This window comes from Rutidosis leptorrhynchoides, chromosome 6 (assembly GCF_046630445.1).
Source record: "Rutidosis leptorrhynchoides isolate AG116_Rl617_1_P2 chromosome 6, CSIRO_AGI_Rlap_v1, whole genome shotgun sequence".
Taxonomy (NCBI): domain Eukaryota; kingdom Viridiplantae; phylum Streptophyta; class Magnoliopsida; order Asterales; family Asteraceae; genus Rutidosis; species Rutidosis leptorrhynchoides.
In genome coordinates, this window is record NC_092338.1 from 184,198,317 (window position 1) to 184,222,194 (window position 23,878).

The 23,878-nt window shown below is 36.2% G+C and overlaps 1 protein-coding gene across 1 annotated transcript; it reads left to right on the plus strand.

Moving 5' to 3' along the window:
• The first annotated feature begins 978 nt into the window (after positions 1-978).
• LOC139854297 (hypothetical protein At1g04090-like) lies at positions 979-16,074 on the plus strand. The gene is made up of 4 exons (XM_071843609.1): positions 979-1,006; positions 1,159-1,478; positions 14,860-15,211; positions 15,284-16,074. The coding sequence occupies exons 1-4, from the start codon at positions 979-981 to the stop codon at positions 16,072-16,074; spliced, it is 1,491 nt and encodes a 496-aa protein (XP_071699710.1).
• Positions 16,075-23,878: the final 7,804 nt, after the last annotated feature.

Sequence of the window (23,878 nt, forward strand, 5' to 3'; positions counted from 1 at the left end):
ACTCACTCATTCAGAGTATTGGTAAATCACTCAATATCTGTTTGTTAATTGTAAGAGTAATTAAAAATGCATTCTTCACTAATCATCACTTTGATCTTGTTTCTTTTGATGAGCTACTTCAGTTATGGATCAACAATTGTTAATTCACATAATAACATTCATACCATGATTCAACTTCCCTCTTCTTTTCTGACTTCGGCTCAAGGTATCTCTCTTTCACTAAGTTTAATTTTCGCGTCAAATCTATTTGTTGCTCAAAGCTTTTTAACACAATGTCATGTTTAAAGGTGATTTCATTTGTACATAACCTTCTAAGATGTACCCATAAAATATAAAGTTGTCATAGCTATTGAGTTTTTATTAGTATTATTATTACATTTAGCTATACCACACATTTTTATAAGTAAATCAGTGCTGACGTGTTGAAATCTAGGATTGTTAGGTGGTAGTTTACGAATCGATTGTGTCCTTATATGTATATTACATCTAATTATGTATTATGTAATGTAATACTCTGTATGTAATTATGTATATTGATAATGATAATTGATAAATTGATAATGAAAATGAGAATGAGGAATAGTTAATCAGAAAAAATAAAATTTAAGACAACGAGTATAGACACGTGAAAAGTAGGAAATATGGAGATTGCTAAAAAATTGTATACAAATGGATGATTATAAGAAGATTATCATTTGAAAGCTCTATATAATTATTGTAGTTATAGTTATAATTATTTATTATTTATTATTTTATTATTAGTATTATTTAATTATTTATTATATATTATATTATATTTATTTATGTTGGCTATGTATGGGATTTAATTCATTTCTTTTTTTTTAATGAGTGACTAAGTATTAGACGTTTAAATAACTTAATTGATTTATACGCACTATGGAGTACAGTATAATTTTATTTGTCAAATGATCGAGTTTTAAGTATTAGAAATTTTTTTTCATTATTTTTTAAGAACACATGTCAAGCTTAAAGAAGCTTATACGGAGTATATGTATTGTCAAGTCTAGCATATGATTTTCTAATTAAGCAAATGATATTAAGATTAATTAGTACGGAGTATAATGTTTTGAGTATTCTGTTTCCTGTTTCATATAAAAATTGATCATATCATAATCATATTTATTTGTATATTTGTAGGTGGACAATTTGCAAGCGGAACAACAGATTTGGAAGGTTTACTAGTGACTCATGCCACATCATTCAAGAAAATATGGTCAACACATGAAGGTGGACCCGATAATCTCGGGACAACATTTTATGATCCTGTTGCAATCCCACATGGTTATTCAAGTTTAGGATCTTATGCACAACCAAACAACATCCCACTTTTTGGTCATATTCTTGTTGCAAAAGATGTTTCAAACAACCCTTTAAAACCCATTCTCAAATTGCCCATTGATTATGTTCTTAAATGGACTAGTCACTTTTTAAATCTGACGAAAGACGGCGAAGGTCATGTCTGGCTCCCAGTCGCGCCACATGGCTACAAGTGTAGTGACCCGAACTTTTCCATGTTTATATATATTAATTGAGATTGATATTTACATGATTAAATGTTTCCAACATGTTAAGCAATCAAACTTGTTAAGACTAGATTAATTGAAATATGTTTCATATAGACAATTGACCACCCAAGTTGACCGGCGATTCACGAACATTAAAACTTGTAAAAACGACATGACGATATATATATGGATATACATATGGTTAACATGAGATTATGATAAGTAAGTATCTCCATAAGTATATTAACAATGAGTTATATACATATAAACAAGACTACTAACTTAAGGATTTCGAAACGAGACATATATGTAACGATTATCGTTGTAACGACATTTAAATGTATATATATCATATTAAGATATATTAATATATCATAATATCATGATAATATAATAATTTAACATCTCATTAGATATAATAAACAATGGGTTAATAACATTAATTGAGATCGTTAACTTAAAGGTTTCAAAACAACACTTACATGTAACGACTAACGATGACTTAACGACTCAGTTAAAATGTATATACATGTAGTGTATTTAGATGTATTAAAATACTTTTGGAAGACTTCAAGACATATATCAAAACACTCATACTTAACGAAAATGGTTACAGTTACTTTCCCATTCTTTTCTTTCATCAAGAATTCTAGTCGTATTCTTACCCGTATTATACACAGCTTCAAAACGTACTTACTATGGGTATATACCAATAGGAACTAGCATGGGATTCTACTATTGATTATGTCATGTATGACTAATCAATTTTAACTTCTACCATGAGCTAGTCAACTAACTAGAACTCCTTTTAACCCCACTCACCACTCACCAATTACCACTCATCATTCACTCCATTTCACTTCCAATTCTCTTTCTAATTCTCTCTCAACACACACACACACTATTATGAACGTATTTTTCCAGTAGTTAATCATCATCTTCATCAAAAATCACTTCAAGAATCAAGCTATAATCATCATAGGAAGAACACTTCAAGAACACTTCAAAAATCCCTTCAAGTTTACTAATTTACTTCCAAGCCTTCTAATCCATTCCAAGTAATCATCTAAGATCAAGAAACCTTTGTTATATACAGTAGGTTATCTTTCTTATTCAAGGTAATATTCATATTCAAACTTTGATTCAATTTCTATAACTATAAACTATCTTAATTCGAGTAAAAATCTTACTTGAACTTGTTTTTGTGTCATGATCCTACTTCAAGAACTTTCAAGCCATCCAAGATCCTTTGAAGCTAGATCATTTCTTGTCACTTCCAGTAGGTTTACCTACTAAACTTGAGGTAGTAATGATGTTCATAACATCATTCGATTCATATATATAAAACTATCTTATTCGAAGGTTTAAACTCGTAATCACTAGAACATAGTTTAGTTAATTCTAAACTTGTTCGCAAACAAAAGTTAATCCTTCTAACTTGACTTTTAAAAATAACTAAACACATGTTCTATATCTATATGATATGCTAACTTAATGATTTAAAACATGGAAACACGAAAAACACCGTAAAACCGGATTTACGCCGTCGTAGTAACACCGCGGGCTGTTTTGGGTTAGTTAATTAAAAACTATGATAAACTTTGATTTAAAAGTTGTTATTCTGAGAAAATGATTTTTATTATGAACATGAAACTATATCCAAAAATTATGGTTAAACTCAAAGTGGAAGTATGTTTTCTAAAATGGTCATCTAGACGTCGTTCTTTCGACTGAAATGACTACCTTTACAAAAACGACTTGTAACTTATTTTTCCGACTATAAACCTATACTTTTTCTATTTAGATTCATAAAATAGAGTTCAATATGAAACCATAGCAATTTGATTCACTCAAAACGGATTTAAAATGAAGAAGTTATGGGTAAAACAAGATTGGATAATTTTTCTCATTTTAGCTACGTGAAAATTGGTAACAAATCTATTCCAACCATAACTTAATCAACTTGTATTGTATATTATGTAATCTTGAGATACCATAGACACGTATACAATGTTTCGACCTATCATGTCGACACATCTATATATATTTCGGAACAACCATAGACACTCTATATGTGAATGTTGGAGTTAGCTATACAGGGTTGAGGTTGATTCCAAAATATATATAGTTTGAGTTGTGATCAATACTGAGATACGTATACACTGGGTCGTGGATTGATTCAAGATAATATTTATCGATTTATTTCTGTACATCTAACTGTGGACAACTAGTTGTAGGTTACTAACGAGGACAGCTGACTTAATAAACTTAAAACATCAAAATATATTAAAAGTGTTGTAAATATATTTTGAACATACTTTAATATATATGTATATATTGTTATAGGTTCGTGAATCAACAGTGGCCAAGTCTTACTTAAGTAAAAATCTGTGAAAGTGAGTTATAGTCCCACTTTTAAAATCTAATATTTTTGGGATGAGAATACATGCAGGTTTTATAAATGATTTACAAAATAGACACAAGTACGTGAAACTACATTCTATGGTTGAATTATCGAAATCGAATATGCCCCTTTTTATTAAGTCTGGTAATCTAAGAATTAGGGAACAGACACCCTAATTGACACGAATCCTAAAGATAGATCTATTGGGCCTAACAAACCCTATCCAAAGTACTGGATGCTTTAGTACTTCGAAATTTATATCATATCTGAAGGGTGTCCCGGAATGATGGGGATATTCTTATATATGCATCTTATTAATGTCGGTTACCAGGTGTTCACCATATGAATGATTTTTATCTCTATGTATGGGATGTATATTGAAATATGAAATCTTGTGGTCTATTGTTACAATTTGATATATATAGGTTAAACCTATAACTCACCAACATTTTTGTTGATGTTTAAAGCATGTTTATTCTCAGGTGAATACTAAGAGCTTCCGCTGTTGCATACTAAAATAAGGACAAGATTTGGAGTCCATGTTTGTATGATACTGTGTAAAAACTGCATTCAAGAAACTGATTTCGATGTAACATATTTGTATTGTAAACCATTATGTAATGGTCGTGTGTAAACAGGATATTTTAGATTATCATTATTTGATAATCTACGTAAAGCTTTTTAAACCTTTATTTATGAAATAAAGGTTATGGTTTGTTTTAAAAATGAATGCAGTCTTTGAAAAACGTCTCATATAGAGGTCAAAACCTCGCAACGAAATCAATTAATATGGAATGTTTTTAATCAATAAGAACGGGACATTTCAGTTTGTATCAGAGCTGGTATAACGCCGTCCATGTGTGGCGGGTTAGTCGTAAAGGAGGTTCTCACAGTGTTACCTGTGACGAAGCATTGACTCTTACTCCTTGCGATCCCTTACGAGGGTTGGCAGTAGCCGAGAGGCAGGCCCTAAAATCAGTATCTGAGGTACACTCAGTGGTCACCAGGCGGTTAGCTGGGAAGGCACTGGGTGGGACAGTGGTTGTCCCCACTGTATATTTCAGTTGGTATCCGAGCGTTGGTCTTAGAGAACCAGAATTTTGCATTAGTGTGTCTTATCGAGTTTGTTAGGATGCATTAGTGAGTCTGGACTTCGACCGTGTTTACTTGAAAAATGATTGCTTAACAAATTTTGTTGGAAACTATATATTTTTAACATGTGAATATTATGTGATATATTAATCTCTTAACGCGTTTGATATTATGTGATAGATGTCTACCTCTAGAACAAGTCCCATTGACTCACCTAATAATAATGAAGAGTCAAATATAAATTGGAATGATTCGTGGACTGATTCACAAGTTCCCGAAGAGGAACCGGAAGAAGAGTCGGAACCGAAAGAAGAATCGGAACCGGAAGAAGAATCGGAACCGGATGAAGAAATAGAACCGGTGGGGGAAATAATAAAACGGTTAAGTAAAAGAAAATTCTCAACCAACCGACCAAGGTTAATTATGGTCAATGGTGTTTCCGCCAAGGAAGCAAAATATTGGGAGGATTACCAATTCTCCGATGAATCGGATTCCGACGAGAATTCCGATGATGTTATAGAAATTACCCCAACTGAATTTAAAAAGGCAAAAGAAAATAATAAGAGAAAGGGCATAAAAATAGAGAAATCTAATTCCAACCCCGATGAACTTTATATGTATCGTCAACCCCCGAAGTCCTCAAGTTGTAATAATGACCCGGGAACCTCTAAACCACCAGGTTTTTCTAAACCAATGTGGATAACGACGGCTCGTATTAGGGGAACATCATATATCCCTAGAAACTTGGCAAAACGAACCAAAACCGAAGAAGAAGAAACAAGCGAGTCGGAATAAGATAGTTGTATTCGTGTGGTGTAATATATGTAATATAGTGTGCTTATGCTTTATGATATATGTAAAAATTGCTTGTATTAATAAGTATTTTTTTTGTGAATCTAACTCTTGTCTATTTTACAGTATAAAAACACAAAATGGATAGACAACCCAATATTTTAAGAGACCTACCCGGAGACATGATTGATGAAATCTTGTCTAGAGTCGGTCAGAATTCTTCGGCACAACTATTTAAGGCGAGATCAGTTTGTAAGACATTCGAAGAACGTTCCAAGAATGCCTTGGTTTATAAAAGGCTTTCGTCCGAAAGATGGGGGATATCACATTGGGAAATCCATAAGTTACGATGTGTTTACTTTGACGCATATATTGCGGGGAACCCAAATGCTATTTTACGCAATGGGTTAAGAAATTATTTTGACTCAATATATCCGAATATTGGACTTCGTGATTTAGAAAAAGCGGCTAACATGCAACATAAAGAAGCATGTTATGCTTATGGATTAGTAATGTTCGCTTCACCAAAGTGAGAACAAGAACATCGGCCTACAACTATTAAACAAAACGTTCCCACAAGTGACGGAGTCGGTAATTGGGGTAAGAAATGAGGTTTTTAGATTGTTACGAGACTGTTGGACATTACGTAACCCTCGTCCCTTTGACGACGTTACAACACGCTGTCTTATCAACGACCATAACGGTTATGTTCCACAAGACCAAGGATGGGAAGTAGTCCTAGTAAAACCAGAATGCATGACTTGTTTCTGGACGTATGAATTACGTGTCTTTATTGCCTTTGCTGAACGACTTGTGTACTAGCTAGAATTATCTTCACAACTATCTTGTATCAAAGTTATTATGTGCTATATTTCATGCTTTATGTAAAACAAGCGGTATTGTAAGTTTGTAAAATATTGTATAAAAGTTTGAACGCGAAATATTATTATAATCAGTTTTTCATATAGAATTGTAGTAGTTGAATTGTATATTAGCTACTAAGTATGAACTTAACGGGTAGGTACTACCCGAATTTAAACTTATAAAACGCTAATATGAAGAAAAAGCTTTTATAAATGAGTTCATATTATGCTACGAAATACTATTAACTACTCTTAATATTCTGTATGATTAACTTGTTCCATTTGACTATTTTGAAGGAAATGGCACCGACTACTCGACACACCGTGAATATGAATGAAGAGGAATTCCGTACTTTTCTAGCTTCAAACATAGCCGCAGTACAGGCTGCGCTACATACCAACAATAACCTTGGATCTAGCAGTACAGGAAATCGTGTAGGATGCACCTACAAAGAATTCACTGCCTGCAAACCTTTGGAATTCGATGGAACCGAAGGACCGATCTGATTGAAACGGTGGACCGAGAAGGTCGAATCGGTGTTTGCCATAAGTAAGTGTACTGAAGAGGACAAAGTGAAGTACGCTACGCATACCTTCACAGGTTCTGCGTTAACATGGTGGAATACCTATCTAGAGCAAGTGGGACAAGACGATGCGTACGCACTACCGTGGTCAGTATTCAAGCACTTGATGAACGAGAAGTACCGTCCCAGAACCGAGGTCAATAAGCTCAAGACAGAACTTAGAGGGTTACGAACCCAAGGATTTGATATTACCACGTACGAAACACGATTCACAGAATTGTGCCTATTGTGTCCGGGAGCATTCGAAGATGAGGAAGAGAAGATCGACGCGTTTGTGAAAGGATTACCGAAAAGAATCCAAGAAGATATAAGTTCACACGAGCCCGCCTCCATACAACAGGCATGTAGAATGGCTCACAAACTAGTGAACCAGATTGAAGAAAGAATTAAAGAACAGACTGCTGAAGAGGCCAATGTGAAGCAAGTCAAAAGAAAGTGGGAGGAAAACGGTGATAAGAATCACCAATACAACAACAACAGCAATTACAACAATAATCGCAACAATTATCCCAACAATCGCAACATCAATCGCAACTATAACAAACGGCCCAACAACAACAACAACAACAACAACAACAACAGCAACTACAACAATTATCCCAACAACAATAATAACCGCAACAACACCAACAATCAGAAGCAGATATGCCAAAGGTGTGAAAAGTATCACTCGGGGTTCTGCACCAAATTTTGCAACAAGTGTAAAAGAAATGGTCATAGCGCGGTGAAGTGTGAGGTCTACGGACCAGGGGTTAATAGAACGAAAGGAACAAATGGTGTCGGAACGAGTAATGGCGGAGCAAGTAGTGTCGGAGCAAGTTATGCCAATGTAGTTTGTTATAAATGTGGAAAACCGGGCCACATTATTAGAAATTGCCCAAACCAGGAGAACACGAATGGACAAGGCCGCGGAAGAGTTTTCAATATTAATGCGGCAGAGGCACAGGAAGACCCGGAGCTTGTTACGGGTACGTTTCTTATTGACAATAAATCTGCTTACGTTTTATTTGATTTGGGTGCGGATAGAAGCTATATGAGTAGAGATTTTTGTGCTAAATTAAGTTGTCCATTGACGCCTTTGGATAGTAAATTTTTACTCGAATTAGCAAATGGTAAATTAATTTCAGCAGATAATATATGTCGGAATCGAGAAATTAAACTGGTTAGCGAAACATTTAAGATTGATTTGATACCAGTAGAGTTAGGGAGTTTTGATGTGATAATCGGTATGGACTGGTTGAAAGAAGTGAAAGCAGAGATCGTTTGTTACAAAAATGCAATTCGCATTATACGAGAAAAAGGAAAACCCTTAATGGTGTACGGAGAAAAGGGCAACACGAAGCTACATCTTATTAGTAATTTGAAGGCACAAAAACTAATAAGAAAAGGTTGCTATGCTGTTCTAGCACACGTCGAAAAGTACAAACTGAAGAAAAGAGCATCAATGATGTTCCCATTGCAAAAGAATTTCCCGATGTATTTCCGAAAGAATTACCGGGATTACCCCCACATCGATCCGTTGAATTTCAAATAGATCTTGTACCAGAAGCTGCACCAATAGCTCGTGCTCCTTACAGACTCGCACCCAGCGAGATGAAAGAACTGCAAAGCTAATTACAAGAACTTTTAGAGCGTGATTTCATTCGACCAAGCACATCACCGTGGGGAGCTCCTGTTTTGTTTGTCAAGAAGAAAGATGGTACATTCAGGTTGTGTATCGACTACCGAGAGTTGAACAAACTTACCATCAAGAACCGCTACCCACTACCGAGAATCGACGACTTATTTGATCAACTACAAGGCTCGTCTGTTTATTCAAAGATTGACTTACGTTCCGGGTATCAACAAATGCGGGTGAAAGAAGATGATATTCCAAAGACTGCTTTCAGAACACGTTACGGTCATTACGAGTTTATGGTCATGCCATTTGGTTTAACTTATGCACCAGCTGTGTTCATGGACCTTATGAACCGAGTGTGTGGACCATACCTTGACAAGTTTGTCATTGTTTTCATTGATGACATACTTATTTACTCAAATAATGACCAAGAACACGGTGAACATTTGAGAAAGGTGTTAGAAGTATTGAGGAAGGAAGAATTGTACGCTAAATTTTCAAAGTGTGCATTTTGGTTGGAAGAAGTTCAATTCCTCGGTCACATAGTGAACAAAAAAGGTATTAAGGTGGATCCGGCAAAGATAGAAACTGTTGAAAAGTGGGAAACCCCGAAAACTCCGAAACACATACGCCAGTTTTTAGGAATAGCTGGTTACTACAGAAGGTTCATCCAAGACTTTTCCAGAATAGCAAAACCCTTGACTGCATTAACGCATAAAGGGAAGAAATTTGAATGGAATGATGAACAAGAGAAAGCGTTTCAGTTATTGAAGAAAAAGCTAACTACGGCACCTATATTGTCATTGCCTGAAGGGAATGATGATTTTGTGATTTATTGTGACGCATCAAAGCAAGGTCTCGGTTGTGTATTAATGCAACGAACGAAGGTGATTGCTTATGCATCTAGACAATTGAAGATTCACGAACAAAATTATACGATGCATGATTTGGAATTAGGCGCGGTTGTTTTAACATTAAAGACTTGGAGGCACTACTTATATGGGGTCAAAAGTATTATATATACCGACCACAAAAGTCTTCAACACATATTTAATCAGAAACAACTGAATATGAGGCAGCGTAGGTGGATTGAATTGTTGAATGATTATGACTTTGAGATTCGTTACCACCCGGGGAAGGCAAATGTGGTAGCCGATGCCTTGAGCAGGAAGGACAGAGAACCCATTCGAGTAAAATCTATGAATATAATGATTCATAATAACCTTACTACTCAAATAAAGGAGGCGCAACAAGGAGTTTTAAAAGAAGGAAATTTAAAGGATGAAATACCCAAAGGATCGGAGCAGCATCTTAATATTCGGGAAGACGGAACCCGGTATAGGGCTGAAAGGATTTGGGTACCAAAATTTGGAGATATGAGAGAAATGGTACTTAGAGAAGCTCATAAAACCAGATACTCAATACATCCTGGAACGGGGAAGATGTACAAGAATCTCAAGAAACATTTTTGGTGGCCGGGTATGAAAGCCGATGTTGCTAAATACGTAGGAGAATGTTTGACGTGTTCTAAGGTCAAAGCTGAGCATCAGAAACCATCAGGTCTACTTCAACAACCCGAAATCCCGAAATGGAAATGGGAAAACATTACCATGGATTTCATCACTAAATTGCCAAGGACTGCAAGTGGTTTTGATACTATTTGGGTAATAGTTGATCGTCTCACCAAATCAACACACTTCCTGCCAATAAGAGAAGATGACAAGATGGAGAAGTTAGCACGACTGTATTTGAAGGAAGTCGTCTCCAGACATGGAATACCAATCTCTATTATCTCTGATAGGGATGGCAGATTTATTTCAAGATTCTGGCAAACATTACAGCAAGCATTAGGAACTCATCTAGACATGAGTACTGCCTATCATCCACAAACTGATGGGCAGAGCGAAAGGACGATACAAACGCTTGAAGACATGCTACGAGCATGTGTTATTGATTTCGGAAACAGTTGGGATCGACATCTACCGTTAGCAGAATTTTCCTACAACAACAGCTACCATTCAAGCATTGAGATGGCGCCGTTTGAAGCACTTTATGGTAGAAAGTGCAGGTCTCCGATTTGTTGGAGTGAAGCGGAGGATAGACAGATTACGGGTCAAGAGATTATACAAGAAACTACCGAGAAGATCATCCAAATTCAACAACGGTTGAAAACCGCCCAACGTCGACAAAAGAGCTACGCTGACATTAAAAGAAAAGATATAGAATTTGAAATTGGAGAGATGGTCATGCTTAAAGTTGCACCTTGGAAAGGCGTTGTTCGATTTGGTAAACGAGGGAAATTAAATCCAAGGTATATTGGACCATTCAAGATTATTGATCGTGTCGGACCAGTAGCTTACCGACTTGAGTTACCTCAACAACTCGCGGCTGTACATAACACTTTCCACGTCTCGAATTTGAAGAAATGTTTTGCTAAAGAAGATCTCACTATTCCGTTAGATGAAATCCAAATCAACGAAAAACTCCAATTCATCGAAGAACCCGTCGAAATAATGGATCGTGAGGTTAAAAGACTTAAGCAAAACAAGATACCAATTGTTAAGGTTCGATGGAATACTCGTAGAGGACCCGAGTTCACCTGGGAGCGTGAAGATCAGATGAAGAAGAAATACCCGCATCTATTTCCAGAAGATTCGTCAACACCTTCAACAGCTTAAAATTTCGGGACGAAATTTATTTAACGGGTAGGTACTGTAGTGACCCGAACTTTTCCATGTTTATATATATTAATTGAGATTGATATTTACATGATTAAATGTTTCCAACATGTTAAGTAATCAAACTTGTTAAGACTTGATTAATTGAAATATGTTTCATATAGACAATTGACCACCCAAGTTGACCGGCGATTCACGAACGTTAAAACTTGTAAAAATGACATGACGATATATATATGGATATACATATGGTTAACATGAGATTATGATAAGTAAGTATCTCCATAAGTATATTAACAATGAGTTATATACATATAAACAAGACTACTAACTTAAGGATTTCGAAACGAGACATATATGCAACGATTATCGTTGTAACGACATTTAAATGTATATATATCATATTAAGATATATTAATATATCATAATATCATGATAATATAATAATTTAACATCTCATTAGATATAATAAACAATGGGTTAACAACATTAATTGAGATCGTTAACTTAAAGGTTTCAAAACAACACTTACATGTAACGACTAACGATGACTTAACGACTCAGTTAAAATGTATATACATGTAGTGTATTTAGATGTATTAAAATACTTTTGGAAGACTTCAAGACATATATCAAAACACTCATACTTAACGAAAATGGTTACAGTTACTTTCCCATTCTTTTCTTTCATCAAGAATTCTAGTCGTATTCTTACCCGTATTATACACAGCTTCAAAACGTACTTACTATGGGTATATACCAATAGGAACTAGCATGGGATTCCACTCTTGATTATGTCATGTATGACTAATCAATTTTAACTTCTACCATGAGCTAGTCAACTAACTAGACTCCTTTTAACCCCACTCACCACTCACCAATTACCACTCATCATTCACTCCATTTCACTTCCAATTCTCTTTCTAATTCTCTCTCAACACACACACACACACACACACACACTATTATGAACGTATTTTTCCAGTAGTTAATCATCATCTTCATCAAAAATCACTTCAAGAATCAAGCTATAATCATCATAGGAAGAACACTTCAAGAACACTTGAAAAATCCCTTCAAGTTTACTAATTTACTTCCAAGCCTTCTAATCCATTCCAAGTAATCATCTAAGATCAAGAAACCTTTGTTATATACAGTAGGTTATCTTTCTTATTCAAGGTAATATTCATATTCAAACTTTGATTCAATTTCTATAACTATAAACTATCTTAATTCGAGTAAAAATCTTACTTAAACTTGTTTTTGTGTCATGATCCTACTTCAAGAACTTTCAAGCCATCCAAGATCCTTTGAAGCTAGATCATTTCTTGTCACTTCCAGTAGGTTTACCTACTAAACTTGAGGTAGTAATGATGTTCATAACATCATTCGATTCATATATATAAAACTATCTTATTCGAAGGTTTAAACTCGTAATAACTAGAACATAGTTTAGATAATTCTAAACTTGTTCGCAAACAAAAGTTAATCCTTCTAACTTGACTTTTAAAAATAACTAAACACATATTCTATATCTATATGATATGCTAACTTAATGATTTAAAACCTGGAAACACGAAAAACACCGTAAAACCAGATTTACGCCGTCGTAGTAACATCGCGGGCTGTTTTGGGTTAGTTAATTAAAAACTATGATAAAATTTGATTTAAAAGTTGTTATTCTGAGAAAATGATTTTTTTATGAACATGAAACTATATCCAAAAATTATGGTTAAACTCAAAGTAGAAGTATGTTTTCTAAAATGGTCATCTAGACGTCGTTCTTTCGACTGAAATGACTACCTTTACAAAAATGACTTGTAACTTATTTTTCCGACTATAAACCTATACATTTTCTGTTTAGATTCATAAAATAGAGTTCAATATGAAACCATAGCAATTTGATTCACTCAAAACGGATTTAAAATGAAGAAGTTATGGGTAAAACAAGATTGGATAATTTTTCTCATTTTAGCTACGTAAAAATTGGTAACAAATCTATTCCAACCATAACTTAATCAACTTGTATTGTATATTATGTAATCTTGAGATACCATAGACACGTATACAATGTTTCGACCTATCATGTCGACACATCTATATATATTTCGGAACAACCATAGACACTCTATATGTGAATGTTGGAGTTAGCTATACAGGGTTGAGGTTGATTCCAAAATATGTATAGTTTGAGTTGTGATCAATACTGAGATACGTATACACTGGGTCGTGGATTGATTCAAGATAATATTTATCGATTTATTTCTGTATATCTAACTGTGGACAACTAGTTGTAGGTTACTAACGAGGACAGCTGACTTAATAAACTTAAAACATCAAAATATATTAAAAGTGTTGTAAATATATTTTGAACATACTTTAATATATATGTATATATTGTTATAGGTTCGTGAATCAACAGTGGCCAAGTCTTACTTCTCGACGAAGTAAAAATCTGTGAAAGTGAGTTATAGTCCCACTTTTAAAATCTAATATTTTTGGGATGAGAATACATGCAGGTTTTATAAATGATTTACAAAATAGACACAAGTACGTGAAACTTCATTCTATGGTTGAATTATCGAAATCGAATATGCCCCTTTTTATTAAGTCTGGTAATCTAAGAATTAGGGAACAGACACCCTAATTGACGCGAATCCTAAAGATAGATCTATTGGGCCTAACAAACCCCATCCAAAGTACCGGATGCTTTAGTACTTCGAAATTTATATCATATCCGAAGGGTGTCCCGGAATGATGAGGATATTCTTATATATGCATCTTGTTAATGTCGGTTACCAGGTGTTCACCATATGAATGATTTTTATCTCTATGTATGGGATGTATATTGAAATATGAAATCTTGTGGTCTATTGTTACAATTTGATATATATAGGTTAAACCTATAACTCACCAACATTTTTGTTGACGTTTAAAGCATGTTTATTCTCAGGTGAATACTAAGAGCTTCCGCTGTTGCATACTAAAATAAGGACAAGATTTGGAGTCCATGTTTGTATGATACTGTGTAAAAACTGCATTCAAGAAACTGATTTCGATGTAACATATTTGTATTGTAAACCATTATGTAATGGTCGTGTGTAAACAGAATATTTTAGATTATCATTATTTGATAATCTACGTAAAGCTTTTTAAACCTTTATTTATGAAATAAAGGTTATGGTTTGTTTTAAAAATGAATGCAGTCTTTGAAAAACGTCTCATATAGAGGTCAAAACCTCGCAATGAAATCAATTAATATGGAACGTTTTTAATCAATAAGAACGGGACATTTCAACAAGGCGGTTGGGTACGAGATCACTAATGAATTTAAGAAGCCACCACTTGATAAAGTCAGTTGTGTCCATGTCAACTTTGTTGATGACACAACAAAAAAATCGAGCCTGAATGTTGCAACGAAAGTCGCTTTTGAGAGCCAAAATTTTGTTGATCTTAATGGGTTGAATGTTCATGGTTCCATGGGTGGTTTTAAACTCGAAAACGAATGTTTAGGAAATCTTCAAGGTAATGCAATGAATTCGATGCCAAATATGACCCAAATTAACGTACTGATTAAGGCATACTCACCTGTGATTTACTTCCATCCTGATGAAGAGTACCTGCCTTCATCGGTTGATTGGTTTTTCGAAAACGGTGCGTTGCTACACCATACAGGGGAGTTAAACGCCTTTTGAATTGAGAAAAATGGTTTGAACCTTCCACAAGGTGGTTCGGATGATGAACAGTATTGGATACACCTTCCTGATGATGATGCGAGTCGAGAAAGAGTCAAGAAAGGCGATTTACAAACCGCTCGTGCTTATTATCACATTAAACCGGTTTTTGGAGGACTATTTACTGATATTAGTGTTTGGATATTCTACCCTTTTAACGGTCCATCGACAGTAAAAGTCTTGTCTTTTACTAAACATTTCGAAACTGTGGGCGAGCATATAGGTGATTGGGAACATGTGACATTAAGGATTAGTAACATTAATGGAGAGTTAAATAGTGTTTACTTTGCGCAACATGGTTGGGGCGAATGGGTGACTGCTTCGGCTCTTGAATGGGACACGAATAGTAAAATAGTGGTTTATTCGTCGTTACATCACCATTCGTCGTACTCTAAACCAGGAACTGTTTTGTACGGATGGAAAGGGAAACATGTTGTGGGTATGCTAGACATGGCGGCTTTGAGTGACAAAATTATGGATACAGGTGTCGAGGCTGTGGTGGTGGCCGCGGAGTATTTGGGTGGTGCGGTGGTTGAACCACCATGGTTGAATTACATGAGGAAATGGGGTCCAAAAATAGATTATAAACAAGTTAAAGATGCCTTGCATGCAATAGAAAATTCATTGAACTTTATTTTAAGGGAACTATTTGAGAAATTGATTCAATATTTACCGAAGGAACTTTTAGGTGAAAATGGACCAACAGGCCCAAAAGCTAAAAATAGTTGGAATGGAGATGAGGAGCTTCGGTTTGCTCAATTAATTAAGGGCTACGCTATTTGAGTTTATTTTTATTTTTTTTAGTTTTCTAGTTTGAATGTTGCTGTCTGACTAAACAACTTGTTTGGGTTTTTAGAATTTTAATTCAGTAGTAATGTAATGCAAGTTAAATTTGTTAGTTTTGTGGGTACTTTAATTTTATTATCATGAATTTTTACTCATTTCATTATATGTAATATTATGTATATGTATGTTTAGTCCCTCAAGATCCGATAACATAACTATACGTGCAGTTTACTACACATAAAAATTTCTGCATAGTTTCCTACTTTTCGTTGAAACGTAACTATTATTGTTTGGAGTATCATTTTTCATAAAACTATTTTTTCTAATAAAATCGTTAGAGCAGAACTATGAAATTTACATGACGCAGCAGTATAAAGGGGCCACTTTTGGGCAGTTAAGCCCACATCTTTTGTCATTGCAGATGAGTGCTACAGGCCTACAGCTTACAGGTACTATGCACTACTATAAGGGGTGTATGACCCATTTACTTATACACATGTCAATTTGGGTAAAGCTTAATCTGTGATTGGTCAAGTAAGTAACAAATCAACCGATGTGAATTTCAAAACATACAATCAGTTTATGCAAAGATGAGATCAATATAGCAGTAGTATAGTTTAAACAAAGTATAAGATATGGATAACTTATCTGATCCTTTTTTAGAAGTCTAGTAAAATTACGTATTTAACCAGTCACTCAACCGGCCTAACCCACCCAATTTTCCACCTCTAGCTTTATGCACCAACTTTAGCTTAAATGATAACTTATGAATGTATGATTGAAGCTAGTATGATCTGTCTGCATTGACCCAAATCATTTTGTGTTCAAAAATTTAGATGGTAATAGATAGCATCTCCAACATGATTACAAAGACTATATTAGTTTGATTAAGTTGTTTTAAATAAATGATTTGAGGTTTTTATGCTTTAAAGTACACTTTTTGAAACTCATGATCGATATGATCAATTTCTTCTAAAGCTGACCTTTTCTAATTTATCTGTTAGAGAAAAAGATAACCCTAATCGACCCATTCATAAGCAAATAGCTCGAGATTGACAACTATAGATGTAAAGATCCATTTAAAAATTTTCACAATATTGTTATTGTAGCGCTAATCAATTTACTTTTTGTTAATAAATTGCGGGTTTGGTGTACCTGTTTTAGAGTTGTGTATCGAAATAGATGGATCGGTTGTTTTACAGAATAGCATGAATGGTATATGGGTTTATGATAGAAACTAGATAATATATGAGCAACTAATTAAGAACGTCAGCTAATCAAGAAACGATTATGAGCAGATTTTGAAGAACTGGATATAAAGAAGATAATGGAATACTTCTATTGATAAGATAAAATATAGAAATAAAGATAAATCAATGATCCTTCCTGCCCTAATAAGAGAAGTCACAATAAGCTAACTTCCTGCCCAAGTTCTCTCAAGAACTTATACTAAAGCACACAAAATTCATGACCACCTTCCACACACACCCTATCACTCGATTTATTCTAACATAATTAGTGGTCCTGGGGTGAGTGAGATGTTGGGCTGAAATCCCATGGGTTGATCTCTATCAGTACCGACGTCATTAAGATGAGGCTTGTCCTGAAATATGTTGATCAATCCTTAATTAGCGATGTTACTTAATTACGGATTGAGTGCAATAAGATTACAATGGAGGATGGAATGTTTGATGACTATTTTGGGCCCCGATGATCGTCTTTTACTTTAACTATCAAGTGATCAACCACCCCGACCCGGTCTTGATTGTTAATTAGCATAATTCACATTTTCGCAATGTAAAGATCCCTTGGGCAAGATCACAAGTGGAAATTACAAAGGCTTAGGCAAAATGGCAGAGAATCAACGACCTGTAAATGAGAGGCCATGCTCCCTATTTATAGTATTCGAGATATCCACGGTCTGTGAATTACCTAACCATCCGCGAAAACTCAGCGGATTAAACCGCAGTCTCTTATTAACACGGAAACATAACTGCTGCACTTTATTTTCAGCGAATATTGCATATCTTGGCTTTAGGGTCCGCGTAATTCTGCTCTTGGCCTGTAGCAAATAAAATATACATATACAATGCTATGTATATGATCAAGTCCCCCCAGTTTATTATGATACATTTTCGCGAAGCAAATGTATCATGATAAACTCTAAAAATAAAGAAGTGCTTATTAAAATATTTCACAAGCAATATTTTATAATTTTTACCGTCCATTTATTACCGTTGTTTTTATTAGGCCCAACGCGTAATTACAACGGTAACTTTCGCCATTATGTCAAATCAATACGCTGTAACGGTTAGAAATTTACCGTTTACACATTGCGGTAATTTCAGCCGTTTAAATGTAATGATTACCCTTTCCACTTGCTCGCCCTAATTCCAATTATAAATAGCTGAATAATCCGCATAAAAACTTTACGCTTTCTCGCTCGATTTCATTTTCAATCAAATTCATCTAATCACAATCGTACCAAGCAATTAACGAATCCAACCTTTAATTTCTTCAATTCCAACTTCCGATTTATTTTCCTTATTACAAATGGCGTCGTCTTCATCTATGCATACTCCTGGGGGTTATGTTTCCTATATGACGGAATCAAAACTCCGAACCCTACAAGAGTGGTATCCGCCACTTGCCCAATTTGTTCCTACCGCACCCGCAGCTGAACAACGAGCTGACACTCCCCCTAAGGGGATGATTTGTGTTTATGAGGCTGCCATCTCACAGGGCAACCTACGATTTCCACTGACTCAATTCTTCCGCAGTGTATGTGAGTATTATAAGATTGCTGTGACACAATTACATCCGAATGCGGTTAATAAAATTGTGCTGTTCGAGATGTACTGCAATGCCACCAACGTACAACCGCTGCTAAACGTGTTTCGCACGTGTAACAGTCTGATTTTATACGATGTGGGATGGTTTTCATTCCGCAGCAAACTGGGTACAATGATTTCGCCAAAAGACTCAATCGGCAACTGGCGCGGTTCTTTCTTTTATATTAACGACACCGCTAATGTGAACAGCAACATACCAAAAATATGGTGTACAGAACTTGATCCCAATATCAATGAGAAACATGTACTTGATGATCTTGAGCATGATATTCTCAAGACACTAAAAAACACAGGCCTAATTCTGCGAGCTTATTCGAATGTACCGCTGTACATTGGCAGAGTTTCAATTCAATGGCCATGGAGCGACTATGACGCGCTTTTGGTTGACCAGGCAAAAAATGGTATTTCGCTTAAACTTATCGCATAATACTTTTCATACTTTTCGCAGTATATTTTTGCTTCACATAACACTATATGTTTATATTTTCGCAGTGATTGCTCTTGACCTTATCATGAGGTCTGCCGATATCAGCAGGATCAGCCCTGCTCGTCGCCTAAAAAATGGCGACGGCGAGATTATACTTATTGATGAGCCAATCATCAATACATGTTATATTACTGGTGGCGAGGACCGCGGCAAGCGAAAAGTTGTGGAAGGTGCCCCCACTCCACGCAAAAGACGACTACGGTCTCTTTCTGAACAAGAAACAAGTAAGCGATTGCTAAGTTCGCAGTATTCATTCATTATGCGCTTTGTTGTTTTCGCATAGATTCGCTACATTTGTTTATCTGGTTATAGTTGTTCTTTCATAGTCATCCGCTGAAACCACCCCGCTCTACAACATCAGAGGGAGCATCCCTACAGATGTTCTTGAAGAGCCTGATCGCGAAAATTTATCACTTTCTTCGGATGCAGAAGCATCTAATCGAGAAGAGGAAGGAGAAGATGATGCGGAAGAAACCGCAGCAGCAGAACTGACCAATCAACTATACCGCAAACTTTACAAATTTATCCCAAAGGATACAAAAGAGCAATACCGAAATTTATCATATCATGAAGCTGCAAGGCAATGATTGCATAATTGCTATAACGCAATTTGTCTCACTGTAGACAGTATGGAGCGTTACACCGAGATGTCAGATGAATATGATAATGTTGTGAAGATTGCCAATGCTAGCGAGAGAAAAGCGCAAAGGGCTGAGGCGCGGTTAAAAAAGGCTGCGGAAGAGAACGCCATTCTCAAAAAGAGGGCGGAAACTGCGGAACAAAATTTCGCACAGCTGGTCAAGTATCTCCCAACTTTCGCAGATAAAGTGATGGACTCCAATCCAGTCACTGAAAAATTTCAAACGTATGCCCAAGCAGCAAAACTTGCCACCCGCTGTGAGTGGTACGATTTATTATGCAAGCTTGGCGATCTTTCTCAACCTCTACCTTCTGACATGGCGAAAGAAATATGCGCCACAGATGATGCTCGCGAAGCACTCGAGAGAGCGAAGAAGGAGGTCGAGAAAGTTAGCATACCTGCCCTGGAGAAACTTAGTCAGCGCGAGGGTGTTTCATTCGCAGATATTGAAGCATTAGAGCTTTAAATTTGGCTTAGCTAGCTTTTGAATGTATTCTCGCAATCTTGAATTGCGTTTTTTGTAATGACCCGCGTTGTTTCCACGCTTAATATTAATGACTTATTTATAATTCGCAGTTGCGACTTCTTTTATTTATATAGCGCTTTACATTATCATATATTCATAATTCAGACTTGCCCTTTGCAATTTCCGCATTCGCTATTGTGCACATAACAAAGCGTACTCTATACGAAACAATCTTTTAATCATTATGAATCTTCTAAGTCCGACAAATCGATCCTTAGGCAAATTTAGCATTGCGAAGCATCTAAGTATTGGCAAGATCAAATACTTAGGAAATTTTATCCTTTCGCAATTAGTAACACAAGTGGGCAATTTCATCACTTTGTTTTTAACAAATTATTTCGCAATGCATTTTTGCATTATTATAACATTTAAGTAGGCCATGTTTAGCGAAAACCATGCCACCTTACTTAAAGTATCCGCAGAACAAACATTAACTCAGTGTTATAAAAGATAATTAATTGTATTCTGCAAAATTATCACTACGTGTGGCCACACGCAATGCATTCGCTTTGTTAAAGAAACAACTACTAACACTGAAATTAACTTTGCCTCATTCATTATTGTTTCGCATTACAAGGTTCAAAAAATAAACGCAACAATCATATTCGCATTATTATATCATACATTGATGAAGTTTGCCTTAGCATCTCATTATAACTTTTAAGATTTCGCACTATTCAGGATTAACTGAATGTTCTTCAATACCCATATCTGCATTTGCCATAATCATAGCGCAGAATGGCTCCATCTCCGCAGAAATTAGCGTGCCAATTTCCTTATTGGCAGAAAATTTAACCATGCCATGTATAGTGGAAGGAATAGCGCCAAATATGCGCAGAGCAGTGTGCCCAAGTATCATATTGAATCGCGATTGATTTCGCATTATGTATAGATTCAATAAAGCTTGGTGCCTTAGCGACTCATCGCTGTCATCAACTAGCTCCATTTGCAATTCTAACTGGCCAACAGGCCAGGATGACTCTCCTGAGAACCCAGCAAGTGAAACCGCAGTAGGTTTCATCAAAGCTTGAATGTTTGCGGGCAGCTTGCTAAAACATTATTCGTACATGACATCAACACTACTACCAGTATCCACATGTACCTTCATTATCATTATACCAGTATTCGCAATACGGCATGAAACCACCACAGGTTATCATCATCCGCGGTCAAGCTTGCAAGAGGAAAAGTAATGGAGGGGCACCTCCAACTTACCATCTGCTCAGAAATTTGAAGTACTGACAGTTCGCCCTGCACTTCTACCACATTAATTACTTGAATTCCGCGCTGATTTTCTTTCTTATTTACCATCTTCACCCCCAGTTTTTTCACTGCGGGAGCCTTTCGCTCAACCGCATTTGATGCATTTGAGGTGTTAGCTTCTGTAGGCATTATAATCGCATTTGCAGTGTTTTGTGCGATTAAATGGTCCATCTTGCCTTGCTCGTATGCTTCTGCAATGAATTTCGCCAAATCTCTGCAGCGATTGGTGTCATGACCATAATCGTCATGGAAAACACAAAACTTTGATCGATCGTGCCTGCTATTTTCTCCCAAAGGCTGCGGATCAGGAAAAGATTTAGCGACTCTTTCCTGTAACAAAATCTCCTTTGGTGTTTTTGTTAGCATCTGAATGATATTGAAAGATTCATTGTTCCACTTTCGCGTAGAATAGCGATCACGACGGCCATATCCATGATTATCATTTTGCCCTTGAAACCTGTCATTTCGCGGGTATCCACCGCCGCTATTTCTCCGCGGAAAACTTGGTCCGCGATAATTGTCACTGTTACCATCACGAAAAGAATCATTGTCTTCTCGCCAACTTTTGTCTCTACCCCAACCACATGCAGGGGTTATAGTGCTATCCTCTCCACCGCGGAGATAATCATATGTTTCCTGTTGAACTTTAGCAAAAGTGTGCGGGACATCTCTTCGCAGCCTTCGTACCAGAGTTGGATGTCGCTGCGGATTAATAGCATGCAAAAATCCAGAGATTTTTTGATCTTCATGCAGGCTTGGAATCTTTTGACATTCGTAGATGTACCGCGTAAGTAACGCATTCAAGGTTTCCTTGTTGCCTTGTTTAATATCGTGACATTCGATATGCGTATTTTTCTGCGGTAGTAGATTCTGTAATTGTAACAAGAATTTTTCTCGAAGATCAACAAAGCCAATAATACTGCGAGATTGCAGACTATGAAACCACTCCCTTGCTGACCCTTGCAAAGCCATGGGGAACACTCTACACGCAACTGGTTCATCCCAGTTATAGGTGCTTACCATCCCTTCAAAGCGTTGCAGAAAATCTAAGGGATCGGTTAAACCCGAATAGACTCCCAGAGTTGCCGGCACGATCGGCGGAGAAACAATTGGATAGTCAGAAATATGCTGGGCAAACTTGTCCGCAGCAGTAGTGATTTCTGTTGCCTTCTTTGTGCGAGTATCTGCATTCTCCGCACAAAACTTGGTAATCATGTCTTGCAAAAAATTTGGCTGATCAAACTTATGTTGCATTGATTTTAGCGCAATGCTTTTGAAAGCATCCGCCAAAAAATTTTGAGCATTTTCTCTGCGGGCAGCATCATATGCTTCACCTTCTTCCCCATAACGAGGGAAAGGTGTTGGTGGGCGTTTTCGCTTAATATGTGGAACTTTAACAAATTCTTCCACACTATTCGAATCATCAGAAAATTCGCTTTCCTCTCTTGGCGCCTTAGCCATTTTTGAGTTATATGCAGAATTCAAATTAACGCGATCTTCTGCATTATCACTATCACTATCGTTTCGCTCAATAACTAGGCGATCGACCTGTGATCCTGAATCATTTAACGGCCATAGGTAAGTTCGCGGTATGCGGGACTCGCGACTACATTTAGCATCTTTCTTAGCCTGTTCAATGGCAGTGCCACCAATTTTTTCAGTTCGCAGACTAGATTTTTCAGCCAAAGCCCTCATTCGCTTTCCTTCAGTAATTGTTTCATCGCGATTTTGCAGCAAAGTTCTGCGCGCAATCATTTTCTCAGCAGCGATTTCTGGCTGCGAATCACTAGCGTTGTTTACAGTGGATGTTTTAGCAATCGGTTCCTGAACCGATTTTCCCGCGGTTATACTAGCATTTGTTTGCAACGAAAATATCACGACGTTCTGCGAATCGCCGGGCAGTTCATCAGCATTCGTAGAAATGCCAGTTTGCTTTGCATTTGTCATCGTGACTGTCAAGCAGATCAACTGATTGCGTATTCAAAAATTACCTGTAAATCATCACAACAAAAACACGATTGAAATTAAACCGA

Bases quoted from the DNA above. Each gene is read 5' to 3' on its own strand.
- LOC139854297 (XM_071843609.1), top strand. From the start codon at position 979: ATGTCAAGCTTAAAGAAGCTTATACGGA. The intron at 1,479-14,859 runs GTCTGGCTCCCA...CATTTCAACAAG, and splicing joins CGAAAGACGGCGAAGGTCAT to GCGGTTGGGTACGAGATCAC. The intron at 15,212-15,283 runs GTGCGTTGCTAC...ACCTTCCACAAG, and splicing joins TGATTGGTTTTTCGAAAACG to GTGGTTCGGATGATGAACAG.